We start from the raw sequence: 25,813 nt of genomic DNA, 5'->3' as shown, positions 1-25,813 counted from the left end.
ATGAACAATGTATGAACAACATGTACAGATATGTGCAATGTAGTGGCGGTACCATTATAGTAGTAGTAAGAACAATATAGATATATGCAGTGTATTAACAGAATATATTACAGAAAAACTGAATAAATATGGATATTTAGTATGAACCATATAGACAGATATGTACAGTATGTACAACTATGTGCAGTGTGGTAACAGTACCATTGTAGTGCAGAAACAGTAACATTACAATAGTATTAATAACGAGATGTACCGCAGAGCGGTACAAAATATGACCGCCGCCCAGTCCAGCACATTTTTTCCACAAAAAGAAATCACGCTGAAAGGCCTATATGATTCTAACTGTCTCACTAAATTGCATTATCCACACTCAATTCTCACTGGTATCTGCTAGACAACAAGTACCAAAACATGATTAGTGTGTGTATCTGTTTGTGCACATGTGTGCACATGAAATAGGTTAACATGACCCCTGGAGGCAAACATACGGAAAAAATTGGTCATCCTAGGCCCTACAGTTCTCAAGATATTCACAGAGAACTGTGTCTGCCCTACCCTCCTTTCAGGGGGTCCAGTCCAGCGGGGGGGCTACAGATCAAAACGAAAAATGACGGTTCCATGCTATCCATGTGGGGGTACATGCCCACCAAGTTTTGTGTACCCCGGTCTTTCAGTGTCCCGGGAATCCTTGTTGGTGTACGTCACTAAATGTACACATAAATTATTTTATTGTAAGGCCCCCCATGAACGAAAGTACACAAAACTTGGCATGCATTCGGAGGGTGTCATAATGATCCTACACTTTTAATTTCGTGCAGTTTTGACCTTGTCAGCCAGAGATATTGTGATGAAAACACCTAATTTTTTGCTTTTTAATTTTTAACTAGGTGGCGCTATACATGAAATAAGTGGTAATGGGATGGGTTGACATGCGCCCTTAAGACCAACATACATAAAAAAGGTGGACCTCCTAGGCCCTACGGTTCTCGAGATATTCACAGAAAACTGTCTCCGGCCACCTACAGGCCAGTTGGTGTATAGTAACATAAATTAATTTATTGTGTGGCCCCCCCATGAACGGAATTCCACGAAACTTGGCGTGCATACAGAGGGTGTCATAATGATCCTACACTTCCAATTTCGTGCAGTTTTGACTATGTTAGGTCACAGATACCTGTGATTACAACACCTCATTTTTACTTTTTTGTGTTTAACTAGGTGGCGCTATACATGAAATGAGTGGTTATGGAATGGGTTGACATGGCCCCTTGAGATCAACATACAAAAAAGAAATGGTCCTCCTAAACCCTACGGTTTTCGAGATATTCACAGAAAACTGTGTCTGCTCTACCCTCCTTTCAGGGGGGCCAGTCCAGCGGGGGGGCTACAGATCAAAACGAAAAACGATGGTTCCATGCTATCCATGTGGGGTTACATGCCCACCAAGTTTCGTGTACCCCGGTCTTTCAGTGTCCCGGGAATCATTGACGTAAATTTGGGTCATAATAAGTGTATGTGCAGGATGAAAAGCAGTAGAATATGGCTATGTACAGTATAAGTGTAATTACAGTATGTACGTTTGTAAATAAATAGATGGATGGGATAGATGGGTGGGATAGGGTAGTGCAGTTGTGGGGGGGGCTAGGGGATGTCCGCCTCCTTGTTGTCCCTGTCAAGGTTGCCATGGTTGTGGACACCGCAACAGGCACAGGCAAGGAGGCATCAGGCGGGGACGGGGCAGGGGGTGGTGGGGGCTTAGTTTGTTGGATGTCACCGGAATGCAGAGCTAGAGTTCAGTAGGGTGACAGCCGCAGGAAAGAAGCTTCCTCTGAACCTGCTGGTTCGGATTTGGAGTGACCTGTAACGCCTCCCGGAGGGGAGTGGGGTGAACAGTCTGTGGTTGGGGTGAAAACAGTCTTTGATGATGTGCGCCTTACGCAAGCATCGCTTGCCCTGGATGGCCTCGATGGAGGGGAGTGAGGAACCGGTGATGTGTTGGGCAGTTTTCACCACCCTCTGCAGTGCTTTCCGGTGTGGGCAGAGCAGTTGCCATACTTACAACCGGACCCGCGTCACACAGAGCAGGTTGTTTGCGCCATGCCCCTTTTGAGGGGAAAACATTTCCTCAGAACAAGCCAGAGTGAACTGGTAGACATGTACCAACCACACAGCTAAGAACCCCTCCCTGAGTTTCTTTTGCCTACCATGTCCTCAAAAAAAATCCTGACAGAAGAAAATTATGGCTACAAGCCATAAGAAGAGAACACCGTATGACACTTCTAGTCACTGAGTGGGGTTGTTGCACCACTTCGTACTCGGGAGACTGAAGGGACATGTTTTTATATTAATTGAATTAAGCTTTTGTAGGTATCTTTCACGGTCAACGACCGGCAAAGTGGTTATGTATTGAGTGGTCATATTGATTTGTGGTATTTTTTGTTATTATTTACTCCTGCGATTTCTGTACGAATTACGTTTATTGACCCTAATTTGCGTTGGAGTTAATGAGAGGGGTTGTTTGTTTTCCCCCCGAAAGGGGCGGGAACATTTGTCACGAGTCAAGTTCCCGGATGTGCCGGTCTAACGTATACCAAACTGTGACATAGTTGGTGAGGATGCTCTCGATGTTGCAGCAGTAGACGTTCACCAGGATCTGAGGAAACAGATGGACCTCAGAAAGAAGAGACGCTGGTGAGCCTTTTTGATCAGGGTAGAGGTGTTGAGGGTCCAAGAGAGGTCCTCAGAGATGTGGACACCCAGAAACTTGAAGCTGGTGACATGCTCCACCTCAGTCCTGTTGATGAGAATGGGTGTGTGTGTGCTAGCTTTAGACTTCCTGAAGTCCACAATGAGCTCTTTGGTCTTCTTGGTGTTGAGAGCCAGGTTGTTATCAGTGCACCACGATGTTAGGCCGTCTCATCATCATTGCTGATGAGCCCAATCACCATAGTGTCGTCTGCAAACTTGACAATGGTGTTAGAGCCATGTACAGGTGTGCAGTCGTAGGTGAAGAGGGAGTAGAGGAGGGGGCTCAGCACACATCCCTGTGGTACACTGGTGTTCGATGGTTGAAGAGGTGCGATTATCTAACCTAACAGACTGAGGTCTGTTGGTTAGGAAGTCCAGAATCCATAATCCATTTTGTACTATCAAAAAATTGACAGATGGATCACTTCTCCGTAACAACATCAGCTGATAAAAACGTGTCACACTACTCCACCGTGTGACCTTCTGATGAAGATGGAAGTATACGTCGAAACATGTCAAGGTAAAGAAAAAACATCTACCAATATATGTGTATGTGATAAAAGAAAAACCAAACTTATTTATCTCAAGTGTAGACACAATGAATGCAATACAAGTAGTCCAGAATCCAGTTACAGAGGGAGGTATTGATGCCCAGTTCACTGAGTTTGGTGATCAGTTTGGAGGGGATGATGGTGTTGAACGCTGAGCTGGAGTCAATGAACAGCATTCTTACATAGGTGTTGCTATTGTCAAGGTGGGACAGGGCAGAGTGAAGTGCCATAGAGATGGTATCCTCTGTGCTCCTGTTCTGACGATGATGAATTCAATGAATAGATTAAAGATCCTTTGTACTCGTTTCAGCTACAATTTAAAAAACATTTGTACTGCAGACCTATGTATGTCATCATTTAACATTAATTTCAACTCGCAATTGAAAGTAAGGAAGGTAGAATAGTAATGATCAATAAGGTCTGCATTCAGGTATTGCCATAACATGTTGCTTTGAAAACTCAAATTAGCTTTTTTTTGTACATAAATCTTTAATTTTATCAACCAAACACCACATATGCATCAGTAATAATAAGATTTGGATTATTTTCTGGGCTCATATGAGTGTTTTAACAAAAAAAGCCAATAGGCGGAATTTACTTTTTTTTCAAATCAGAGGTCAACTTTGAAGGCCTGTACAGCCACAAAGCTACAAGATCCAACTTGCTATCATACCATTTTATACTCCAGAGATATGTAGCTTTCAGAAAAATATAGTGAGAATTTGCCCCCCCAAGTGGTAGTGACGACCCCCTGTGGCTCATGGACTAAAAGCATCAGTGGTGATCCATCCAGGCATCCGGGCGTCGATTGTCTATGGGAAATAACAGGGCGTTTCGAAATATCATACCGGTAAAACATCTGTAGGTAGCGAAGTAGAAAAAGCTGGTGGGCAGATTGGCCTACACACTTCTGCCATCTAGTTTCCACTGGATTTTTTGATTTTCGGTGCCGTTTATCTTTGTCACCTACAGAGTTTGACAGGTACGATCTTTCAAAACGCCATGTTATTTCCCATAGACATTTGACGACCGAAGGTTGGATGGATACGGAAGTTAGGAGGCGGGACTTATTCTGGAGAGGTCTATTGATAAGCAGAAACACTGTAACCTGACTCTCACCAGATGAATTTTGTTCCGCCTAGCTCCACTCATCCATCTGGGATCAATCCATTGAAGTGTTGCTTCAGAAGGCTGGGCCTAATCAAAAAATGCTTGCATATGATTGGATAAGCCATTTTTCCGTCATCTATTGACGTGCTACTTCAACCACTCACATCAAAGCCAACCCGTGACGCTGATAACAGTCTCACAGTCGCTTCTACGCTGTCACATCTATGAAACTCCCGCCCTGCGTCCTGATTGGCTCTACCATACAATCTCATGCTGAAATCACTCTCAATGGAAGAGGTCCCAGATGGATGTGAGTGAAGCTAGGCGGAGCTAAGCGGAACGAAATTCATCTGGCGAGAGTCAGGTTAGAAACACTGTGCTTTATGTTACATTTTGATAGCCTGGCCCCACCTACCTATAGTATCTCCACTAATTTTCATCTCACTGAGATGCTAGGCTACATGTCTGGCTCCTCTTGATTCATTTACGTTTCTATCAGCCACTAGAATGGGGGGGGGGGGGGGGCAATCAGCTACGAGAGGGAAAGACGTTAGTTTCAAAATTGAAAGTGGCTGTGGTAAACGGTAGTAGGAAGAACTGCAGTCGGAAGAATGTATGAATTGATACAGCAGGTAAAACAAGGTAAATAGCCTACACTGTTTCCTGATTGCCTATACAGTTTAATATTAGTTTGTTTTATCGAATGTGATTGGTTTGGCTGAACCAGTGATTTCAAACCTAACATAAAGTCTTTGCCCATTACGATGCAAGGGAAACATTTTCTAATGGAGAGTACCCGGACTCTCTTCACAAAGTGAGTGAGTCTGGTGAAACCAGGCTAACACTTTCATGCATTTGAAATAATAAATTGAAGAGTTCAGATGCAAAACCCTCTAAATCCGTCTGACTACTTTTCTTTTAAATGAGCATTTAAATTCAGGCTCCTATAGGTTTTTGCCTATAAATCGATATTTCAGACCAGGAAGAGAGTGGTATTTAGTGGGTTTAGAAGTTAAATTATTTGATTAGCGTATACTATGTGTGGAGAGCATCCCCTCACCATCTTTATCTCATTTTTGACATAGGTGGCATTTAGAGGCTTTTGCATCTGAACCCTTCAATTGGTCAAATGGAAGACTTTAAAAGGGACCCAGCGAACAGTGCACAGCGATCTTAACCAGGCTTTTAACAGCAGGTTGAAGATAAGAGTGAATGACCTGAGAGTAGATTGGGGCCCCATGAGCCAATCTGCCCGGTTTGACATTAGTCTGACTGCAGGTGAAAGAGGCAGCTGGATGATTACACCCAAGCGTGGTGGTGGTCGTGCTTTTCTGGGGGGAAGTGGATGTGATGGACATGAGTGCAATTCACACTGTCAGTGAGAGGGCTGATCAGAGTCCATCTCCGGCCCTTGTGACTTACCAGACCCATCATTCCTGGAAGTGTCTCGCATTTCATTCTACCCCTAGGAATAAGGTCAGCCTGCCTTATGTATTGTGTTTATTTCTCACATCCATATACTCATCATGTTGATGGATTCTGTTGGCTTTCTCATTCTCTTTTAAATATCACATATAAAGACAAATACACACATAGCTTGTGAAGAGCACCCACCACTGGTTTTAACACTTCTTTATTCAATCATTCCTGAATAATTTAGTTTTACACTGAGGTACCAGAGTTCGAAGATTCATTCAGAGAACTATTCATCATATTTCAAGCCCTGAAAAAATATGAGTTTAATCTTTGATAGTGATATTCCTTCACTTCAGAAGAAGTTTCAGGTGGGAAAAACACCTTGTCAGCCTACCAGATGAGAAAAAAAATGTTTTACTTTCTTTTTCCACTTTTCCATTTAAATGTAAGGTCATGCATAGTTGATTATCATATTATTCTTTCACACAAGGACCTTAATTAGTGAGAGCCTCCCAGTCGAACACTTGACTGAATGGATTTTCTGTGCCCATTCCACATACTGTAATTTGCTGTGAGATGATGTTGATGTTGAAAACAACATGAAAGTCAATACAAACCCATTTCAATCAATAAACCTGTAATGTGCAATGATGCTGGGCAAAAGGATTAGATGAATGAGTAGTTAGCCTATTCATGAGCATGAACTTCAAAAATGTAGTCCTATCCATTTGCTTTTTGTTTCTCAGTGGCAATTCTCCAGATCACTGTTTCAATAGAACGTTTCTAAAGGCATAGCTGATGTTTCAATGCTATATCTTCTGTCATACAGCCTTACATCCTGCAGACCATTTAGAGCTCAGATGTTGTCTAATAGCCATGTTGTTGTGCGAGACAGGTTAGCTTCAGAATACACAATCACGTTGCAGGAGCAAACGAGATATTGTCTGATGGTTTTGCTGCAACAATCACATGTAGAACTCCTGCTAAGTTCAACCTGAGAATTATTTTTAGACACCCACTCTGTGTCCAATAAACAAACAAACAAAATGTCTGAAACAGAGATGTTAAATGAAGTATTATCGATCCAACCTAAACATAATAAGAATGGCAGGAAAGGATTTGTTTTCATTTCACATTATATTGCACATATCTGTTGGTCAGATTCTATTCCAATTAGGGCTGTCAAAATAACTGATTAATTTCAATTAATTAATTTGAGAAAAAATAACTGATTAAAAAAATTAGTGCAAATTAATCGATTCCGTATGACCTTTGACCCGAGCCGTTCAAGTCAGACTGTAAAATGAAGGAGAGAGAAGAAAACGTGCTGCCTGGATCATTGACTGGAACATTTACATTTAAAAAAATGGCCTGATGATCTTGATAAAAAATAAAGTGTTGAAAATAAAGTCCTCTGCAATGTCTGCAGCAAGGAATTTGCATATCACCGGAGTTCATCAACTCTATAGTCGCACATCAATGCAAAAAAATAAGTGTTGACATTGAGGGGAGTGTTAATTAATTTTCATTGTGTCCCCTAGGTTATATCTGAGGCCTGAAATGCCTTGTATGTGAAATTTGAACAGTGAAAATAATAATAAAAGAGTTTTTGAACTTTAATGTCACTAATGCTGATTATTCAATGATTCATTTGTATTTAAATATTTAAAATACTTTCACAGCAAAAATTATATATGCGATTAATTTAGAATAATTAATCACAGAGTATGTAATTAATTAGATTACTTTTTTTAATCGATTGACAGCCCTAATTCCAATATAACAGGTTATGCCAGACCTTGCATAGGCCACTGAATAAAGCATCTGCATATCATAACTGAATCACCATACTATAATAATGAATTGCAAACATTAGTCAAGTAAGCAAAACAAAGTTATTCTGTTTCTGAAATCACAACTTGATCTTGTGTCAGGTCAGACCCCGATGAGTCTGTAAGCATTTGGTTAGTGTTTAAAAATGACAGAGGGAGCACTATAGTCTGAAACCCAGTTGAAAAAATATGGTTTTGCGTCAGCATAACTACGTCAGATTCCACCGAAATTGTTATTGTTACATGTACTGAAACATGAACAGAAATGTGCACTGTACTGCCCAGTGGAAACGCTTGGTTGTCTCATTGTCGGAACTGGGAAGAATTCCTGGCAGCGGCTATCCGCTGGCTAAGCTCTGGCTAGAAGATATTGCATCAAAAGATGGTTCAAACCTTTCCGTAATTGTTTTCCATTCCCACCAGCGTCATCGCTACCCGCGCTGATCTCTGAGGAGGCTTGCAGATCACAGTTCATTAGGCTGATTGTTGATCTCAAAGCTCATGGGACAAAAGCACTTAGAAAGATAAAATGAGAGAAAGAAAGAGGGAATCTCTGCTACTGGTAAATAATGTGCAGGATTGCCTATTGCCTACAAAGTCTAGCTCTTAGGTGTCTTGCCAGTTCATGTCCCAGTTCTGGTTGTGGTAGTGGTGGTGTGGTGTGTGTGCGTGTTCGTGTGTGTGTGTGTGTGTGTGGAGGAGGCACTTAATGGGCTCTGGCCCTCTCTCTGGTCAGCTGCTGAGCTACAAACTGCATCTTCTGGGCAGCGAGCTGCGTGTCCTCCTTGGAGATGCCCACATGCCACACGGCCCTCACAGAACCGGCAACGTGCGGGAACATGAGCACCCGCACGCCCTGGCCCAGTGCCCGCTCCTCGTCCTCGGACACAGCAGCCGCCCGCTCACACAGCTCCGCAGGGCTTATGCCCTCGGCACACACGCGAAAGCGCACGATGTTCGTCTCCACGGCAGCAAGGTCCACCTGATAGACTGGGGAGTCACACTGCAGCAGGGCTGAGAGAAGTACAGGGAGTACACACACACACACACACAATTGATCACAGCTCTAAAACATTCACTACACAGTACCATTAACTTTAGATTGGTAGATTGATTAAATCAGTAATTTCCACTTATTATTCCAGCAGAGAGCTGTATAATCAGCTTGGGCTCTAAGTTGATGATTTACTGTTATCCATTTTGAATAGAAAGGAGAATAAGACTAATGGCACTTGAGTGACATAGAAGTTCCTATGGCTAATAAAATGATTAATGGCACTTTAGGGCAGATTAATAGCAATCTTTCCATCATTAATTTCATATATTTAATTAAAGCCATGAACTTTTTTGGCTTATGAATCAATCAAGACAACTTACTTTAATATAGATCAGTAAAATACCGCCAGAGCAAAACAGTTCCATGAGTATACTTATTATTACACTATTCCTTCCTGTAATGTTGTCCTTTATTTTTTTCTTTTATATCTAAAGTTCTTTGATTTGCCAGTTCTGTGTGGATGAATTGGGTCGTCACCTTGTGCAAAGCTCCTGGCATTGCGGTGGTCCTCCTGCAGTCTACCCACCATGTCTGACAGTGCCAGCTTCCCAGCGGCTGCCAAGATGCCCGCCTGCCTCATTCCACCACCCAGAGCTTTGCGGGCACGCACCGCCTGTTTCACAAAATCCTGGGGTCCACCCAGCATAGTGCCAACTGGTGCTCCCAGACCCTGTCAACCAGAAAAGACCAACGGCGATTAGGAGAGAGTAGGGTAGGTTGTCACACTTTTCAGCTTCTCTCACAGTGATTGTGGAATTTGAGGTGTGTACTTGGTGTGTATTTGCTGATGTCACCCGATGTCAGTCTTCCTGCAACACAAGTGTGTCAGGCAGCTGCTTCCAGGAGCCTATGGCTGCTGATTTTTGGGACAAGGTTTAAAGGAGTAAGAGTATTTATTTACAGAGGAGGAAATAAGTACTGAACACGTCAATGTCAATTTTTTCAGTAAGTATACTTCCAATGAGGCTATTTGCATGACATTTTCACCAGACATTAGAATTAACTTCCATAAGTAGAGTTATGAGTAAAAAAGTGGAATGGCACAGAGAAAAAGTATTGAGCACGCTAAGAAAAAGCAGTACACAAAGGCAAGGAATAGCAAGGAACAAGCTGGAAATAGTTAGAGAGTAATTATCCCTCCTATCTGTGCAAATTAATATAAGCTGGGTTAGTACATATTGATGGGCTGTAAAAAGGTTTTTTCGTTACCAAGGTGTCACACAAGAAACATTTCATGATGGGTAAAAGCAAAGAGCTCTCCCAAGACCTTTGCAATCTTATTGTTGCAAAACATATCAATGGAACTGGTTACAGATGCATTTCAAAACTTCAGAATCATCCAGAAAGCAGTATTGGAGCCCTTATCTGCAAGTGGAAGGAACATCACTGCATCATCAACCGGCCATGCACAGGATCTCCTCGCCGGTTTTGAAATGATAGCAAATGTCTACATTGTCTCCAACTTTGGGCTGATATTCTAATGTAATTACACCCCAAAATAATGAATTTGCTTTCCTTATAAATGATTCACAGCATGCACAGATCAGTTGTGCCTTCAGCTACATAACATCTACGCATGCGCAAACTCAGGTCACTAACGATTATGAATGCAGAAGAGTATAACAAGGCGCATTCTTCATCCAAAGGTTATTATGAGTCAATAATGATATATTTTTGCAAATTGCTAAGCCATAGAGCGTCACTCAGTTCAATAGTTCAATGTACCTTGTTCAGTTTAATTTCACTGCCGGTTATGCTTCTTGGACATTTTCTTCTTATTGGGTTTGATCTTACATAATTAAAGTGACATTAATCAATACATCTACTAAGCCTTGAGCTATTCACAAAGCACTCATAAGGGCTAACAATGGTGGCACAATGTTTTTTTGAGTCCAGAGAAGTTAATTTGCAGATTAATATGCAGACATTGATTACAGGTGCTGTTTTCTGGTAGGACATTTTGAAGATAAACACCATTGTGTCACTTCAACATATTGACTGAATTCTTAGTTCACTCAGTCAATAAAACTTTAAATTGCAAAAAAAAACAAGCTGGCCAAAGATGGCAGAACTCAGTTGGGACGAAACCAGTAGCCTAATTTACAGTACATGCTAATACAAACAATCGTGGTTATTAAAATGCTAATGTGTGATGCTGCTGTGTACTTTTGTGGATTAAGTGTACTGCTGATGAAGCTGAGGCTGCTGCTGCTGGAAGACCTCCAAGAGAGGTGTTTGGGGCTCTACGGAATGCTAATATGTCACCAAGGTGCAGCATGGGCGGCCAGGGAGCCCCCACACTCGCACTGCAGCTGAAAGGGAGCTAGTTAGCGCTAATGTGCTTCTACAGGCATTAATATTACATGAGCTATTTCTGAGCAAATTGTTCCACTCCATACATGAGCCCTGGGACCCAGTGCCTCTCGCCTTTTTTTAATCTAAATCTTTAATAAGGTGTGTGTCAGGAAGAACATGAAGTTAATATATGATGTCATTGTGCTAATAGTTGGTTAATATTGGGAATATTATGCACAGCCTGAACAGTAAAGGGGATCACTGTGGTCAGGGGCTCTTCATGATATATCAGAGAGAGTAAAAGTATTCACTTGTTATGTAAACTGATATAGAGAGGGTATTTTAGAAGTAATGCATGCCTTTTGTATTGCTTTAGTGTCTCCAAAATAGTAGAACAGACCTACAGTGCTCTGTAATTGGTTTTAGCAAACCGGGGCTGAAAACAGTCAGACAGTGAGAGCTGATTTCACAGATGAGTGATAAATCAAACCCTTTCCACTAAACTTGCACTTTCTTCTACTGCAAAGCCATTAAAATGAATTGTGGTGTGCTGATGAATGCATACAGAGTATTCTACAGCCATTGGCCGTTAGAAGCAGTTAACTGTTTCAAGTGTGAAGAATGGTGTTCATTCTGTGAAATCCATTCGTGTATGAGGAGAATACTGCTTATCAAGTGGAATATTACAGCTGGTGGTGGATGGTGTGTATATCAATAGAGTGTATGTTATGCTTTTATACAGTCATTTTGTTCTGGCTTTATACCTTCAGCATAATTGATAATGTGTTCACAGTAAGCATGTACAAACCATAAAGATTTGATATCTTGATATCTGTCTATTCACTCATCTATGGCAAGCCGAATGAGCATTTATTCCGATGTCTAGTTAACTAGTAAGCATTTTGGCTCTCACTAGTTAACTAGTGCAGAAAATGTGGTTCACTAGTTAACTAGTTTACAGAAAAGACTCACTAGTATTGGACACTGTAGCTTGATATCAAGACATCTGAATAAATGCTCATTCGGCTTGCCATACTCATCCATACATCCACATGAACAGAATATGTTTATGTTCAAATGTGCAACTGTTGCCGTGGAAGCGGAGTACCTTGGACAGACAGACGCTGACAGTGTGGCAGTGCTGCAGGATGGTAGATGGTGGAACGCCCAGAGTGACAGCCGCATTCATCACACGAGCCCCATCCATGTGCACCATCAATCCATACTTGTCCGCAAGTGACCGCAACTAAACACAGAAACATCCAACACACATACACATCAATTACGTTCACAACATTTCGCACACACTATCCCTGACTAGTACCATACACATTAATAATGCAATGTATATTAATAATGCACTATTGTGCTTTGTGTGTATTTCAGATGTTGCATATATGCAAATCCATTACATGCTTTACATTACATGTTTACACATTAGTCATAGAAAGACATAGGCTAACCATCACAGTCACAACACATAAGGTCTGGGACTGAAATCTTATTACAGACAGCAAATGCAAAAACATAAAAATTAAAAATGCTGGGGATGAAATGAATTTTTGGTGCTATCTGTTTCTGAGGGAGCCTCCACAGACTTTCTTCTACACACCATCAATCAGCAGCTGGTAGGATGGCAATTAACACGCATGCATTCACATATTTGCCCCCCATTAAACAGTTACCACGTGAATATCAACTGATAGAGCAGACGGGAGGAAGACATAACAATAATCTTGAATTTCCCCTTGGGGATCAATAAAGTATCTATCTATCTATCTATCTATCTATCAATAATCTCTCATCTCACTTTCTTGTCGGCTTTCAATCACATAATCACATGATTTTCTCTCTTGCCATCTGTTCTCATCTTTTTCCTCCCAAGTGGCACCTTGTTAGCGCCACATTAACACTGGGCCACAAATACATGTCACAACACGAGAAGGTGCTGGAGGAAACACATATAAATAGAAATAGCCTGCTCTCTCTGCACAGGAGCGACCTGACCTGACCCCATCGTTCCCAACAGACTCCAACCCTCCAGTCAGGTGAGCCCACACTCTGCTGAGAGAGGACCCCCTCGCCCGCTTACCTCCTTTAGGAAGGCCAGGGGCAGCACGCGGCCCCCCTGGATGTTGTGCGTGTTCTCCACACACACTAGGCGGGACCGTGGGTAATGCGCGTCCGGGTAGCCGTGGCGGATCTTGGACTCCAGCTGGTCCAGGTCAAAGGTACCGTCCGGGAAGTTGGTCACAGTGGTGGAGTGGACCCCAGCAAGCTGTGGGCAGAACCAGAGACCAGTGAGACGGAAAGGTTGGTAACATCTACGCATGCGCAAACTCAGGTCACTAACGATTATGAATGCAGAAGAGTATAACAAGGCACATTCTTCATCCAAAGGTTATTATGAGTCAATAATTATATATTTTTGCAAATTGCTAAGCCATAGAGCGTCACTCAGTTCAATAGTTCAATGTACCTTGTTCAGTTTAATTTCACTGCCGGTTATGCTTCTTGGACATTTTCTTCTTATTGGGTTTGATCTTACATAATTAAAGTGACATTAATCAATACATCTACTAAGCCTTGAGCTATTCACAAAGCACAAAGCAAGTAATTACGCCTAGGCTGTGTGATCCATGGGCCAAGGGAGAACATCCACAGTGTTCAGGTGACAGAAGTACCTGACGGACAATATGTCTTGGAGCTACAGTACAGGTAGGAATATGCCTAGAATTGGGTGAGGTATTTTAATATATAGAACATATATAAGCCATAAGTCAATACAAAAGACACAAGGTACCTAGCATCAATGAAAGACACAAGATGCCATGATCACTGAGCTAATCAGGACACATGCACATACTTTTACATCGCTTCAAATCTTGACAGAATGCTTATTTTTATTATGGAAACTCAATCCATTAACAGTTAATCTTAGAATATTGATCAACTATGGCTTGTAAGTCAAATACTGCATCTTAAAATCTATTAGAGTAGACTACTGCCATTACATTAAAATACTGCAAGGTCCTACAGTAACATCAGGTTATTTCACATGATTGCATCACTATTGAATACAAACTGTTAATAAACTGCAGACATTGCATTGCAACGGAAGCCAACAGAACGCTGGCATTAGCTGCCAAGCATGGCAACCTAACCCACTAAAGATAAGCATCAAATGCTTGCTATGCATCCTCCTATTATATGTGGGAACATGCAGTGTAATGATGTGGCTAGAATGAGCTGGCCAATTTAGTTTTTTAAGTGCAGTTTAGGGTAGTACTCGTGTTAGAAAACTGCAATGCACCTCTACTGTACCTTACTGGAAAGGCATATGTGTGAGGAGCTACTGCATGTGGGATGGTACGGAGGAGAAAATATGCCGGGGGTAGGATTTCATCCATTTTGTGCCTTAACTACCACTGTGCGTCGGCAACAAACTGATATTACTCTGCACTGCAAGCTGTTCAAAACCTATAGATCGGAGGTTTTATGTAATATAGCAGTTGCATCAATTGTTTAGCACATATATGCAAATGGAATACTTCCAGTTACTGTGCATACCTAAAATATTCAGACCCCTTCCTGTTTTTATTTCATATATTATCAATTCTGTTCGTTTCATCCCTCATCAATCTGCAGTCACTACCACATTATGATAAAGCGAAAACATTTTATTGAAGTGATTTCATTTTTTTTGGTTATAAAGACGGGAAAACTGAAATATCACGCTGACATAAGCCTTCAGACACTTTGCTATGACACTTGAAATGCCTCCTATTTCTCTTGATCACTGCTGAGGTGTTTCTACACCTTGCCTGAAGTCTGTGGTTGCACTGAAAGTTCACAAGAGCCCACTTAGCCTTCATAATTCTCCTGAAGCTGGCTGCCCATCCAAAGGGCCTCGGTAAGGTGACTGAGACTGACCTGATGGCCACTGTGGCCGAGTCCTAGAGATCCAGTGTGGAGACTGGAGAAACCTCCAGAAGGATTCCACCGATGTGGGCTTTATAGGCTTTCCTCAGGGAGAAACACAGGAAATGTCCTTGATTGTATGGATATGTATGGATAGACCTGAAAATGACTCCCCATCCAATCTGACAGAGCTTGAGAGGATCTGCAGAGGAGAGTGGCAGAAAATCCCCAAATCCAGGTGTGTAAAGCTTGTTGGATCATACACCAGCAGGCTCGAGGCTGGAATTGCTGCAAGGGGTTCTTCAACTGAGTACTGAGTGCAGGGTCTGAATACTTATGTCAATGACATATTTCAGTTTCCCTTTTCAATAGAAAAAAACCTGATTTTGTTTTGTCAAAGAGATTATGTGTTTAATGAGGGGAAAATGTAATATTTTTTAGCACATGGCTTAGGTAGGCCTACAAGTAGGTTAGTAGTATACATCTGTGGTGGACTGTAAGTAAGGACAGTAGTAGTGAAACAGACCAGAAAAAGTGTATTTGGCACTAATGATTCTCACTCCTGGATGAACAGGTTAAAGACGTTTTCATATCTCACCTGTGCGCTGCCTCCCTGCTCATAGATGTGCAGGTGAGACAGGTCCCCCACAATCATCTCATCTCCTCTCTCTCGACAGTGAACCATGACTGTAATGCACAGACAAACAAATTAGACATTCACCTCTGTCTCTGTCTCTCTCTCACACAGACAGACAGACAGACAGACACACACACACACACACACACACACACACACACCAGCCAGCCCTTTTACCTGCTATCAGATTGCTCATAGTTCCTGTAGGACAGAAGAGGGCCGACTCCATCCCAAAGAGCTCTGCCGCCTGCTTCTGTAGCTCTGTGAAGATAATTACAAGACAGTTGTCACCTTTCCATCGTGTCCCAGGTCGCATTGCTTTCAGGAAAAGGTTTAGGACTTTATTTTTGGGAGGATACCACTGCAGGCACAAGTTATCCTATCCTATAATCTAACATTTGTAACGGGCCGCCCTCCACTGGTCGTGAAATGTAATGACAAAGTTCAGAACATCGCCATGTCAAAAGTTCCATCAGCCTTTTAAGCAGAAATGTCACCGTATGGAGAAATAGCGCCTCACTTAGCCCAATTATCTTTTCTGTTGCACAAATCTGAATAAATCTGAAGTTGGCTTTACACATGTGTTTTTGCACAGACTTATTGACTTATTGCAAACTAGCATAATGGCAGCAACATGTTGACTGCATTATATATGACACTGTAACACTGTTGAAAACGATCACTCAGTTTCAGACCGTTGACAGTAGGGTCCTCGCCAAATACATCGTCCCCAACCTTGGCCTCTGACATGGCGCGTCGCATCAGCGGCCCAGGTTTTGTGACGGTATCGCTCCGTAGATCTATGGTCCGGGCAGATTCTGACTGACACCCAGTAGCGGGTTTTCCAGATTCATAATAGCACCTTACAAAGTGTGTTACTCCAGCTTGATGATGGCGATGTTTGAATGGGTTCGCACGGCGACTTAGATAGTGCAGGAATGAACGAGTAGGTGCCGATAAGGTCGTGGACGTCATGTTTTAGGTGAGAAAAGAAATAACGTGACTAGCACATGCGTTGTTGTTACATGTAGACTTTGGTTTACTAGAGTGTGTGTTCGGTAATCATTCATTTCAGACCGTTCTTGCATAAGGCATAAGTAATAGAACACGCATAATCGATAGATTCAGTCACAGGTAGGTGTAGGCTATAACTTAGCTAGCCCAGTAATTTGTTATTCGTGTAGGCAACCTTGTAAGCTATAGGCCTATAGGCTAATCTGCCTATCTAACTAGCCTACTGTAATAAAGTTTCTTACACGGCATATCACATTTTTGATAGAGTTTAACTCAAGGCTGTGTTACAATCATTTGGCCAGATCTTATAACTTGACTATGTGCTTGCGTGCAGTTCACACAGCTATTCCACAAGATGTCACTCTATTGCAAGCCACCAGTCAGGTTGTTTTAACCAATGATTGTACTTTTTACAGTCATGGTTTCAACACGAATGCATAGTTTATGGTTACTTTTTATGGGCTTTTTAAAATCACTAAGGCTTAGGGGTTTTGCCTCTTCCTGCCAGGGCATTTAAAAAGCAACATTGGGTTTGGGATTGACCTATCATGTCTAGCCTATGTTGTGCAATATTATTAAGGCATTTTCAGAATTTGAATGACTTGATTAACATTTGCATAAAATTGATTTGCATATTGCTGATGCTGCACAATTTCCACATGCTGTAAAGCTACAGCAACTTATAGACCATGTTGTAAAAACAACACCTTCTGTAGCCTACTGTGTTCAACTCATTCTGTGCAGAGGTGCAAAGGCTGTGTGGGAAGAATAGGTGCAAAAGATGGTTAACTGATATTTTTAGGTTGTTGTTTTAAACTCAAACATTAGTCTAAGGCCATAGCTCATCTCAAATTTTAATACTCCCACACTCTTAAACAAACATACTCTATACTCTATATTTCTCCTTCTCTCTTGCACACACACACACACACACACACACACACACATTCATTTATAGATTTAAGTTTATAGCAGCAGCAGGTGGGTGCGTGTGGGCGCAGCACTCAGACGGTAAGACCCCTTCTGACTGTGAGCCACACTGATGTCATTTTGGGCTGGCACTGTTGGTTTCCAGCGGGTTAGCTGCAGAGTGTGCCCTGCATCTAATAAAAACCTGTAGTGTGCAATGTGCGTGCGTGTGTGTGTGTGTGTCAGTTAGAGCTGTGAAACAGCTGCTCAGCCTTCCAGTAAAAGGCTGTGCGTGTGTGTGGCATGGAGGGGGGTGGGGGCCGGGGCATTGGTGTAGGGTGTGTCCATTTTCATAATATGCCAGAATTGTGTTCATATCATATTTTTGCATTTTGTGTGTGTGTGCTTGGCTGTGCTTTAATGTGCTTGCTTGAGTGTATAGCACAGAGGTGATAACCTCAATGTTCCTATGCTCCTTGCCACTTAAATCCATGGTGAGACCTCTGATATGCAGCATCCTGCAAATTAAAACTGTTATGATACAGGCCATCCATTCAGGCCATCAAACAACGTTCATTCCATAAAGTGCGGCTAACACAATTGACATCAAGGCACAGGGTGAAGAAATGACGGCAAGAGGCGTAAGAGGAAGGGCACTTTCCCGTATGCTTTGGCAGCCTGAGGGAAAATATTAATGTTTTACTTAAAGACATGTTCTGGGTGTTCCTCTTACTGGATGAACAAAAATAATAACATTGCCTCAGAAATCCTCTCACCTTTAGGTTTCACACATATTCTCACATCCACTCCTCCCACAGACACACACACACACACAGTGGTGGAATGTTCTGTTCCAGCTCTGTCCGAAAGAGAAGCTCTCCTCTATTAGTACGTGATTAGCTGCACGCTTCCCCCTGTTTTCAAGCTGCCCCCCTTTTCTGGAATGATCCAGAATTTCCACAAACAATTGTATTCATAGCTGTAAACCACAGTTGTGCAATATATTGTGACTAAATTGCGCAAATAATAACCTTGGAGGCATTTCATTGCTCATCATTTTCATTTTTTATCACCTAACCCCTCCCCCAACCCCTAAAACCAGTGCTGGAGACCTGTGTGTGCTGCCTGCAGTGGGAGGGGAGGAGAGGGGAGGGGAGGGGCGGGGGGTTTACTGGAAGTCTGTTTTGAAAGGGTTTCCTTCAACTTGTTTTTTTCGTGCTCTCCCCCCTCTGCCTTCAGCCTGGAGAATCTCGTCACTGATTGCACCGGATAGTTGAGACCCAAAGATATGCACATGAGCCTAACCGTGCACTGTTGTTAGTGTTGGAGGATTTACTCTCTTATATTGGGACTTGCTTGCACATGCCGTGACTTAATCAGCTATAATTATCTACTTCTGGCCAAGTAATCCTGAATAGCCAAGACAGACATGAAAAGTTTGTTTGCGTGCTTTTTTTGTCCTGCAATATTGAACACGTTTTATGCCGAAAAAGTTTGGATTAGAAGATGATAGGTATGCGTGTCTGCATGCTCATATAGGTCATGTCATTTCAACAAAGCATTCTCAGCGATGTCTCTCTGAAGGCTCGGCGCAGCAGACCAAATATGGCTTTCCCAATTCATACTCTCCGGGTGGCTATATGGGGATACCCCAGTCATCACTCATCCCTCATGTTTTGACCACAGACAGACATGACCAATCATCTCTCAAAGCTCCATGCTCAGCAATGTTTCAGGCCAGTGAGGTGCTGGACCTTCGGGTGGGTGGGGGGTGGGGGGGGGGGGTATTGGTCAGATGGTGTGGCCCAGATGATTGTTGCTGTTAAAGATAGAGGCCCGGGTGCCACTTTGGGAGGCGTGACATAGCGAGCGCTGGCATCCTCAGACCAGGCTTCACCCCACTGTTTACAGAAACAAAGAGAGCAAACATCCCGCTATGGCAGGGTCCCCGCCCTGGCCCACCACTCCCCTCAGGGCTGTGGAGTTCACCACTGGCCCACCAAATGCCCTCGCAGCCTGCTACGGATGCCAAGACCACTGACATAGCCAGAGAACACTAGTGAGAGAGAGAGAGAGAGAGAGAGAGAGAGAGAGAGAGAGAGAGAGAGAGAAAGTCTTGAGACTGAGAAGGGAGATAGGCAAACAAATACCAGTATCATTGGCAACCTACAGTATACCCAAGGATGCCAGCAAATTGACAAAATACAAGTTGTACAAGTTAGAAAATATTAAAGTTGTAAACATACAGTAGAAAATGTCCAAATAAAATACAAAATGCAGAAATATTTCCAAAGCAATTTGACAACAAACCTCCATACTACATATTTGACCATTAGATAATATTTTCACAGATTGCCACTGTTTAGCAAGACCTTTTAAAAAATTTGTTTTCAGAAGCACTGTATCATGAGTGCTCAGCCATGACAGTAGCTATGTCAGGAAGAAAAAACACATTTAATTTCCTGTCATCCAATCAGAGAGAGAGCAACACAATCTTTCAAAGACTGTTTTCTTTCAAGATTTGATGTGCATTATTGTCTGCACTGCCCTAGCTGACAAAATGTTGTATCTTCTATGTTTTTACTTCATCAAATAACAGGATGCTATTTTGTGTATGAAATATGGCTGGATATATGTTAAGAGTTCCATGGTAGTGTGTGTGAGAGATAATGAGAAAGACGGGGAGGATGACTGATTACTGGCTTCAGGGCTGTCTGCAGATTTGCCTTTCTCAAATGCCTGAATCCCCTCAGGGTCTCTGTCCAAATATGGGGGGCTGTAGGGCCTAGACAGAGGGAGGGAGCATTAGAGCCGGGGAGGGATTCATTCATACTTATCTAGAGGGAGGAACAGCATGGTGGAGGTGGGAGGCCAGGGAAGGAGGTGTTCTATGGCTACCCCACTGTGACTGCGGGATATGGAGGTAATTAAACATGGTAAAAAGGTGTGATGAGGGCTGCACACACACACTCAGGAGTGTTTAACACTGTGACCTTTCCAGGAAGCGAGAGCCATTTTTCAGCAATTCATTTATCATTGCTCGCTGTATGTCATTATGTATATTTAGTGCCAGGAATTATATTCAGTCTTACTGGAAGAGAGCGCTCGCTCTCTCTCTTTCTCTCTCTCTCTCTGTCTGTCTCTCTCTTTCTCTCTCTCTCTCTCTCTCTCTCTCTCTTTCTCTCTCACCAAACTTCCTTGCCCACCTTTGAGCTATTTGTTCATCAGTGACCTCGCTGCTTTTTGAGAAAGTGAACACGTACACACACACACACACACACACACTCACTCATTCACTCACACACACACACACACACACACACATACACAACACGCTCACACACACTCACTTATTTACACACACACACACACACACACACACACACACAATCAGTTGTTTCCAGGCATTGTTTATTGCTGTGCATCACTAAGTGATCAGGAGATTACTCGCAAGGACATGACTCCAGCACAAGCCTGGCTTTGCATGAACTCAGAGCTGTTATTCAGCATCCCAGGTGGCCACATTACTCAAGCATTTACAGAAATGTGCAGCACTCCTTGTATTACAAGCAAGCAACTGGAATGTCTTTTACTTTCAATAGTGATACAATATGGCTGGCATTTGGTCTTTTGCCATCTCTCTGGACAAATGACTTCATCGCAATCACATAATAAGTGCCAGTGATGTGCAGCTTACTACTTGTAGCAAAACTACTAGCTTAACTACATTTCTCAGTAGCTTGGTGGTAGTGTAGCTATTTCTGAAGCAGATATCTTTTCAATAGCTTAGCTGTTTTTTGACCATGTAGTGCAGTAGCTTTTACAGAAGCTACATTTTCCAGAGCATTTGTGGAGCTCACAGTAGAGCTTCCTTCTGGCCACCCATACATGCAAGTTCAGTTCTATTCAATGGATCTGACAAACATGACACGTTTGTCCAACTAAATCTGAGAAGAGACGGGCATTGGTCCTTGATTGCACTATTTTTTTAGGAAACATTTAGGCTACTTTATTTGGTGTAAACAAACTAATTTTTCATGGCAGAGCTGAAGCAATGAAATTGTGCTCGCAAAGATGTTTCTACTGCGTGGTTATAAAATAGGCTGTCATAGATAAACTGACTGGGGTAGCTTAATTGTACTTCTAAATGTAGTACCACAATTTTAGCCAAGTGGAATTAAACTGGGATAATCAAGAGAAGGTGAAGCTTTTACAGGCAAAAATCCACCAAACAATGAAGATGCAAACATGCATGCACTCACAGTTAGTGTATTCCTTTGCTATAGTACTTCAAATATAGTTAAGGAGTTTTGAGTCAGCTTGTAGTTTATCCTGCAAGTGTAACCGAGGTCATAATTTGTCCGCCGCTCACGGCCCTCGAACCTGCCACCCTAAACACACACCGGCATGGGAGTCAAACGCTCTAACCACTGAGCTAAAAGCCCAGGCTTCCAACTTGGCATGAAGCTGGTTCACTTTTTTGTTTAATTTTTTGTAAAAATACAATAGCTTCTGATGTAGTAAACTACTTTTGCAAAATGTATGTAACTTAGCTAGCTACATTTTGTCTAGAGGAAGCTTTTGTGTACAGTAAGCTTCATTCATAGAGTAACTGGTAGCTTATAGCTCACCACATTTTCTAAGTAGCTTGCCCATCACTGATAAGTGCATATACAAATGTCACATGCCGTTGTGATGCAGTTTCCTTCCCCATGTGATAAAGATGACAGACTCACAATGGCTAGGTCAGTCTGCAGTGACAGATTGATCAGTCTCTGATTTACTGCAGAAGGACTTACACTGAATTGTATTTGTGGGCTCTAGATTGCCCCCTTTGGCGGTGGTGGGTTACTGCACAGCTGCTATTGCGGTGAGCACATCTGCTTTCCGGGAGGGAGGCCGCGTGAAACTCACTTCAGCCTTCCTGTAAGCGCTGGCAGCAGTACACGCTCTGTTTGTGCTCAGTCCAGCCCTGGCAACTCGAGTAACCTCTGCCGTCACACATGTAAATAGACACTACTCTCTCTCTCTCTCTCTCTCTCTCTCTCTCTCTCACACACACACCACACACATTCTCTCTCTCTCTCTCTCTCTCTTTCTCTCACACACACACACACTCTCTCTCTCTCTCTCTCTCTCTCTCTCACACACACACACAGATACACACACACACGTGATGTGTGAGTGGAGTGGAAGAGTTGAATTCCACACCAGCATTCCATTCTGTTTTGGGTTGCCCTCTGATTGGTCCTGCGTAAGGCATGCTTCGCTCCGATCTCCTCTATACACCTCATCTGTTTGCATGGAAATTATTTATCTCCACCATGATCATTATCCTCACCTCAAGTTAATGTGATTCATGGGGCTCAGTGGCATTCAAGTATGAGAAGATCCTGTTATTTTCACTTTGTCCAAGCAAGACAAACTAAATAGGTTTGACAGTGCAATCCACATCCACTTCATTCTGTGCACAACAACACCAAACATCTCAGTGTTCTCATGCAGAGGAAGTTTCCCTCTCTGTAAGCGTGGAAGACCGTCTGGAACTTGCTGTTCGTCAGCTCTTTCCACTCATGCATTGCGCATTACTGGGTCTGAAGCACGATGGAAACAGTGCACAGCCTGAAGAATATCTAAAAGCATTATCTCCAGAATAGGACGACTGCTTATAATGGCTCCCCCTGGGGCTGAGTTTTATGATCAGTAAAGCTACCGTAGGACTGGCCTCTGTATGGTCATTAATAACAGAGAGGGAGGGAGGGGGGGGGGGGGGGTCATTTGATCTACCCAAGCTCAGTCATTCAGTGTACCACCTACAAAACACTGCTGTCACCCAGGAGTGCTTTGTGTTATTTTCTGTCTCAGGTCGTTTGGATGACGGTCAACAACCAACCACAGGAGGTGACTCCAACGCCTCCCACCTCCACTGACACCACTGAGAGAGAAAGAGAGGGAGAGAGAGAAAGAGAGAGACAGAGGGAGAGATGCATTAGAGGAGAGTGATGGGTCGCACATAAATGAGGGAAGACTGAAAGAAGAAGGGGGAGGGGGATGTCTTCTGCACAATTATGCGCTGCACAACCCAGTTCATTTCAACAGTGTTGAATTCAAGGAAGTGTGTGTCTGTTGGAGAAATGGAAAAATGGAATGTGTGTGTGTGGTGTGTGTGTGTGTGTGTGTGGTGAGAGCAGTCAGTAATGAGAAGTGGTAAAAGCTGCAGGATACTGGCAAGGGGACTCAAGTAGCAATCCTGAGTTGAATGTTAACACCACTGTGTGAGGTTGTGTGTATGTGTGTGTGCTTCTTCTTTGTATGGTACAGTGCATCAGTGTAGCAGGCATTGGATATGTGACTGAACAGTTAAGTGGCCGTCCTGGATTGAATATCGTGTGTGTGTGTGTGTGTACGTACGTGTGTGTTGTCTCTGTATGTTTTTGCAACATGTGCAGCACGTCTCAGCAAGCCGCATTTCTGGCTCAAAATTGGATTAGCAGGGGAGTGGAGGGGGGGTGGCAGAGAAATATTGACTCCTTCTCGGAAAGGAGAGAGAGAGGGCGACGCCTTTCCAATAACCATAAACCCTCCCGGCTGAAAATAAACGCTATGACTGTCACAAATAAGCCATACTCGTCCAGCCCAAGATGGAGGTGTGATGCTCTTTCATTCACTTGACCACCTCAAGGGTGCAGGGAACGCAGCCTACACTACAGGGGTCCAAGCATGAGGAGTGTGTAGTGGACAAGGAAGGCAGTGTGCCACCGTTGGTACTGGCCAATGTCACAGATAGCGGTTTCTGTCAATACTTAAGAGACCAGACAGCTGGATGGCTTGCATTTGGAGATGCTGTTATTGAACAGAGGCTGTGTGCAACACAGATCAATGAATCAATTCTGTACGTTGATTTAATGGAAAGTCAATGACGTAAAATACAGTAATGCAAAGCAATTTTAAAACAACAGTAACCTCATAAAACATTCCTACATGGTGCCGGCTGAATAGAAATCAAGTTGCCAAACAAAAACAATGCTTGACATCCACTTATAAAGCGCCATCAGATAAGCCAGCCCATGCTATTTCGATCACAATGATAATACTGTATTTCAACCTCAAAACAACAGGCATGACGGGCGTGAGTGTGCACAAATGGGTGGCAGTGGGGCGAGAATGGGAGGGATGTCCATTTGGCTGTCATGGTGGTTTTTCTCATTGAGGAGATCGGTTTAACCATCTGAGGTGTGTCATGCGGCGCCACAGCCATCTGTTCACCACGGTAACTGCTCCCTCCCCACACCACCGTGCCCACCAGCCAGAGTGAAACAGTACCAGCCACTTCCTGGAAGTCACATATTTTTGTATGTGTTTGGGAAAGTGTATTTTGTTTTGGTGCAGATGTGAATGTGACAATAACTTGAAGAAGAATTCATATGTTGATCGACTGCCACTGTTGACTGTGTCCGTGTGGGTGAGTATGCATGATGTGTATGTGAGTGTGTGTGTAGTATATGTGTTCTTATGAGAAATGTATGTGCGTGGGCAAATGCATGTCCATATTAATGTGCATGTGTGTGCATTCCCGTTGGAGCATCTTTCCTGTAAAGCAGAAGGATCTCGCATCCATAAGTTCCCATGACCCTCTTCTCTCAGTCTGCCAGGAACACTGCAGAGATAGAGAGAGAGAGAGAGAAGGAGAGAGAGAGAGAGAGAGAGAGAGAGAGAGAGAGACCTCATCAGACCCTCTCTAACCTCCCATCTCACAGGATGGAGAGATGGGAGGTTAGAGAGAGAGAGTGTGTGTGTACGAAGGAAAGAGTGAGGCAGAGAGAGAGAGAGACAGAAAATGCATAGGAGAGGATTTATCATAGCAGCAGAGTGTACTGGAAGCCTGCGCTGATCCCCTGTGCCATTCTGCAGGGAAGTGTCCCCCGCGCCTCAGCCCGCTCCGCTCCACTGACTCACTCTTGGCTCGCCGCGTGCCATTGTGCCGTCATTGTTTTCTACTTGCGAGGCTTCCCAGTAGGCTAATGCTGGATCTTAAAACAGCCGTTTGCCGCTGTGTGCAGGAATTGGGTCTGCCATGCCCAACGGATGCCTCTTCAGTGCATCTGGGGGCACAGGGCTTTGTTTGCATTTAATTTGCATTGAAAAATCAGCTCATGTAACAGAAAAAAAACATCAACATGATCAACAGACCAGGTGCTTGCCATGCACTGTGCAGATGGTTAAAAAAGATAGATGATGTGATTATTAAATTTGAATGCAAATCAGCCATACAATGGAGGAAAATGGGCTTGGGGAAAGGCAAATATCAGCATGTAGCATTTGC

General features: G+C 43.0%; 1 protein-coding gene across 1 annotated transcript; it reads right to left on the bottom strand.

The window, feature by feature from the left end:
• Positions 1–7,529: 7,529 nt before the first annotated feature.
• On the bottom strand, positions 7,530–16,610 carry tha1 (threonine aldolase 1). Its single transcript, XM_042083673.1, has 7 exons — positions 16,263–16,610; positions 15,745–15,828; positions 15,529–15,617; positions 13,102–13,287; positions 12,118–12,255; positions 9,192–9,384; positions 7,530–8,671 (listed from the first exon to the last, which is right to left on the bottom strand). The coding sequence occupies exons 1-7, from the start codon at positions 16,540–16,542 to the stop codon at positions 8,364–8,366; spliced, it is 1,278 nt and encodes a 425-aa protein (XP_041939607.1). The 5' UTR covers positions 16,543–16,610; the 3' UTR covers positions 7,530–8,363.
• Between the last annotated feature and the right edge of the window lie 9,203 nt (positions 16,611–25,813).

This window comes from Alosa sapidissima, chromosome 24 (genome assembly GCF_018492685.1).
Source record: "Alosa sapidissima isolate fAloSap1 chromosome 24, fAloSap1.pri, whole genome shotgun sequence".
NCBI classification, from domain to species: domain Eukaryota; kingdom Metazoa; phylum Chordata; class Actinopteri; order Clupeiformes; family Clupeidae; genus Alosa; species Alosa sapidissima.
The sequence above is the reverse complement of the archived record's forward strand: the minus strand, read 5'-3'. Positions and strand labels throughout refer to the sequence as shown.

Excerpts from the sequence above, each read along its gene's own strand:
- tha1 (XM_042083673.1), bottom strand. The coding sequence starts at position 16,542 with ATGACGTCCACGACCTTATCGGCACCTACTCGTTCATTCCTGCACTAT. Across the intron at positions 13,288-15,528 it reads AGCAGGGAGGCAGCGCACAG|CTTGCTGGGGTCCACTCCAC; the intron begins GTGAGATATGAA and ends TTCTGCCCACAG. Across the intron at positions 12,256-13,101 it reads CCCTGGCCTTCCTAAAGGAG|TTGCGGTCACTTGCGGACAA; the intron begins GTAAGCGGGCGA and ends TTCTGTGTTTAG.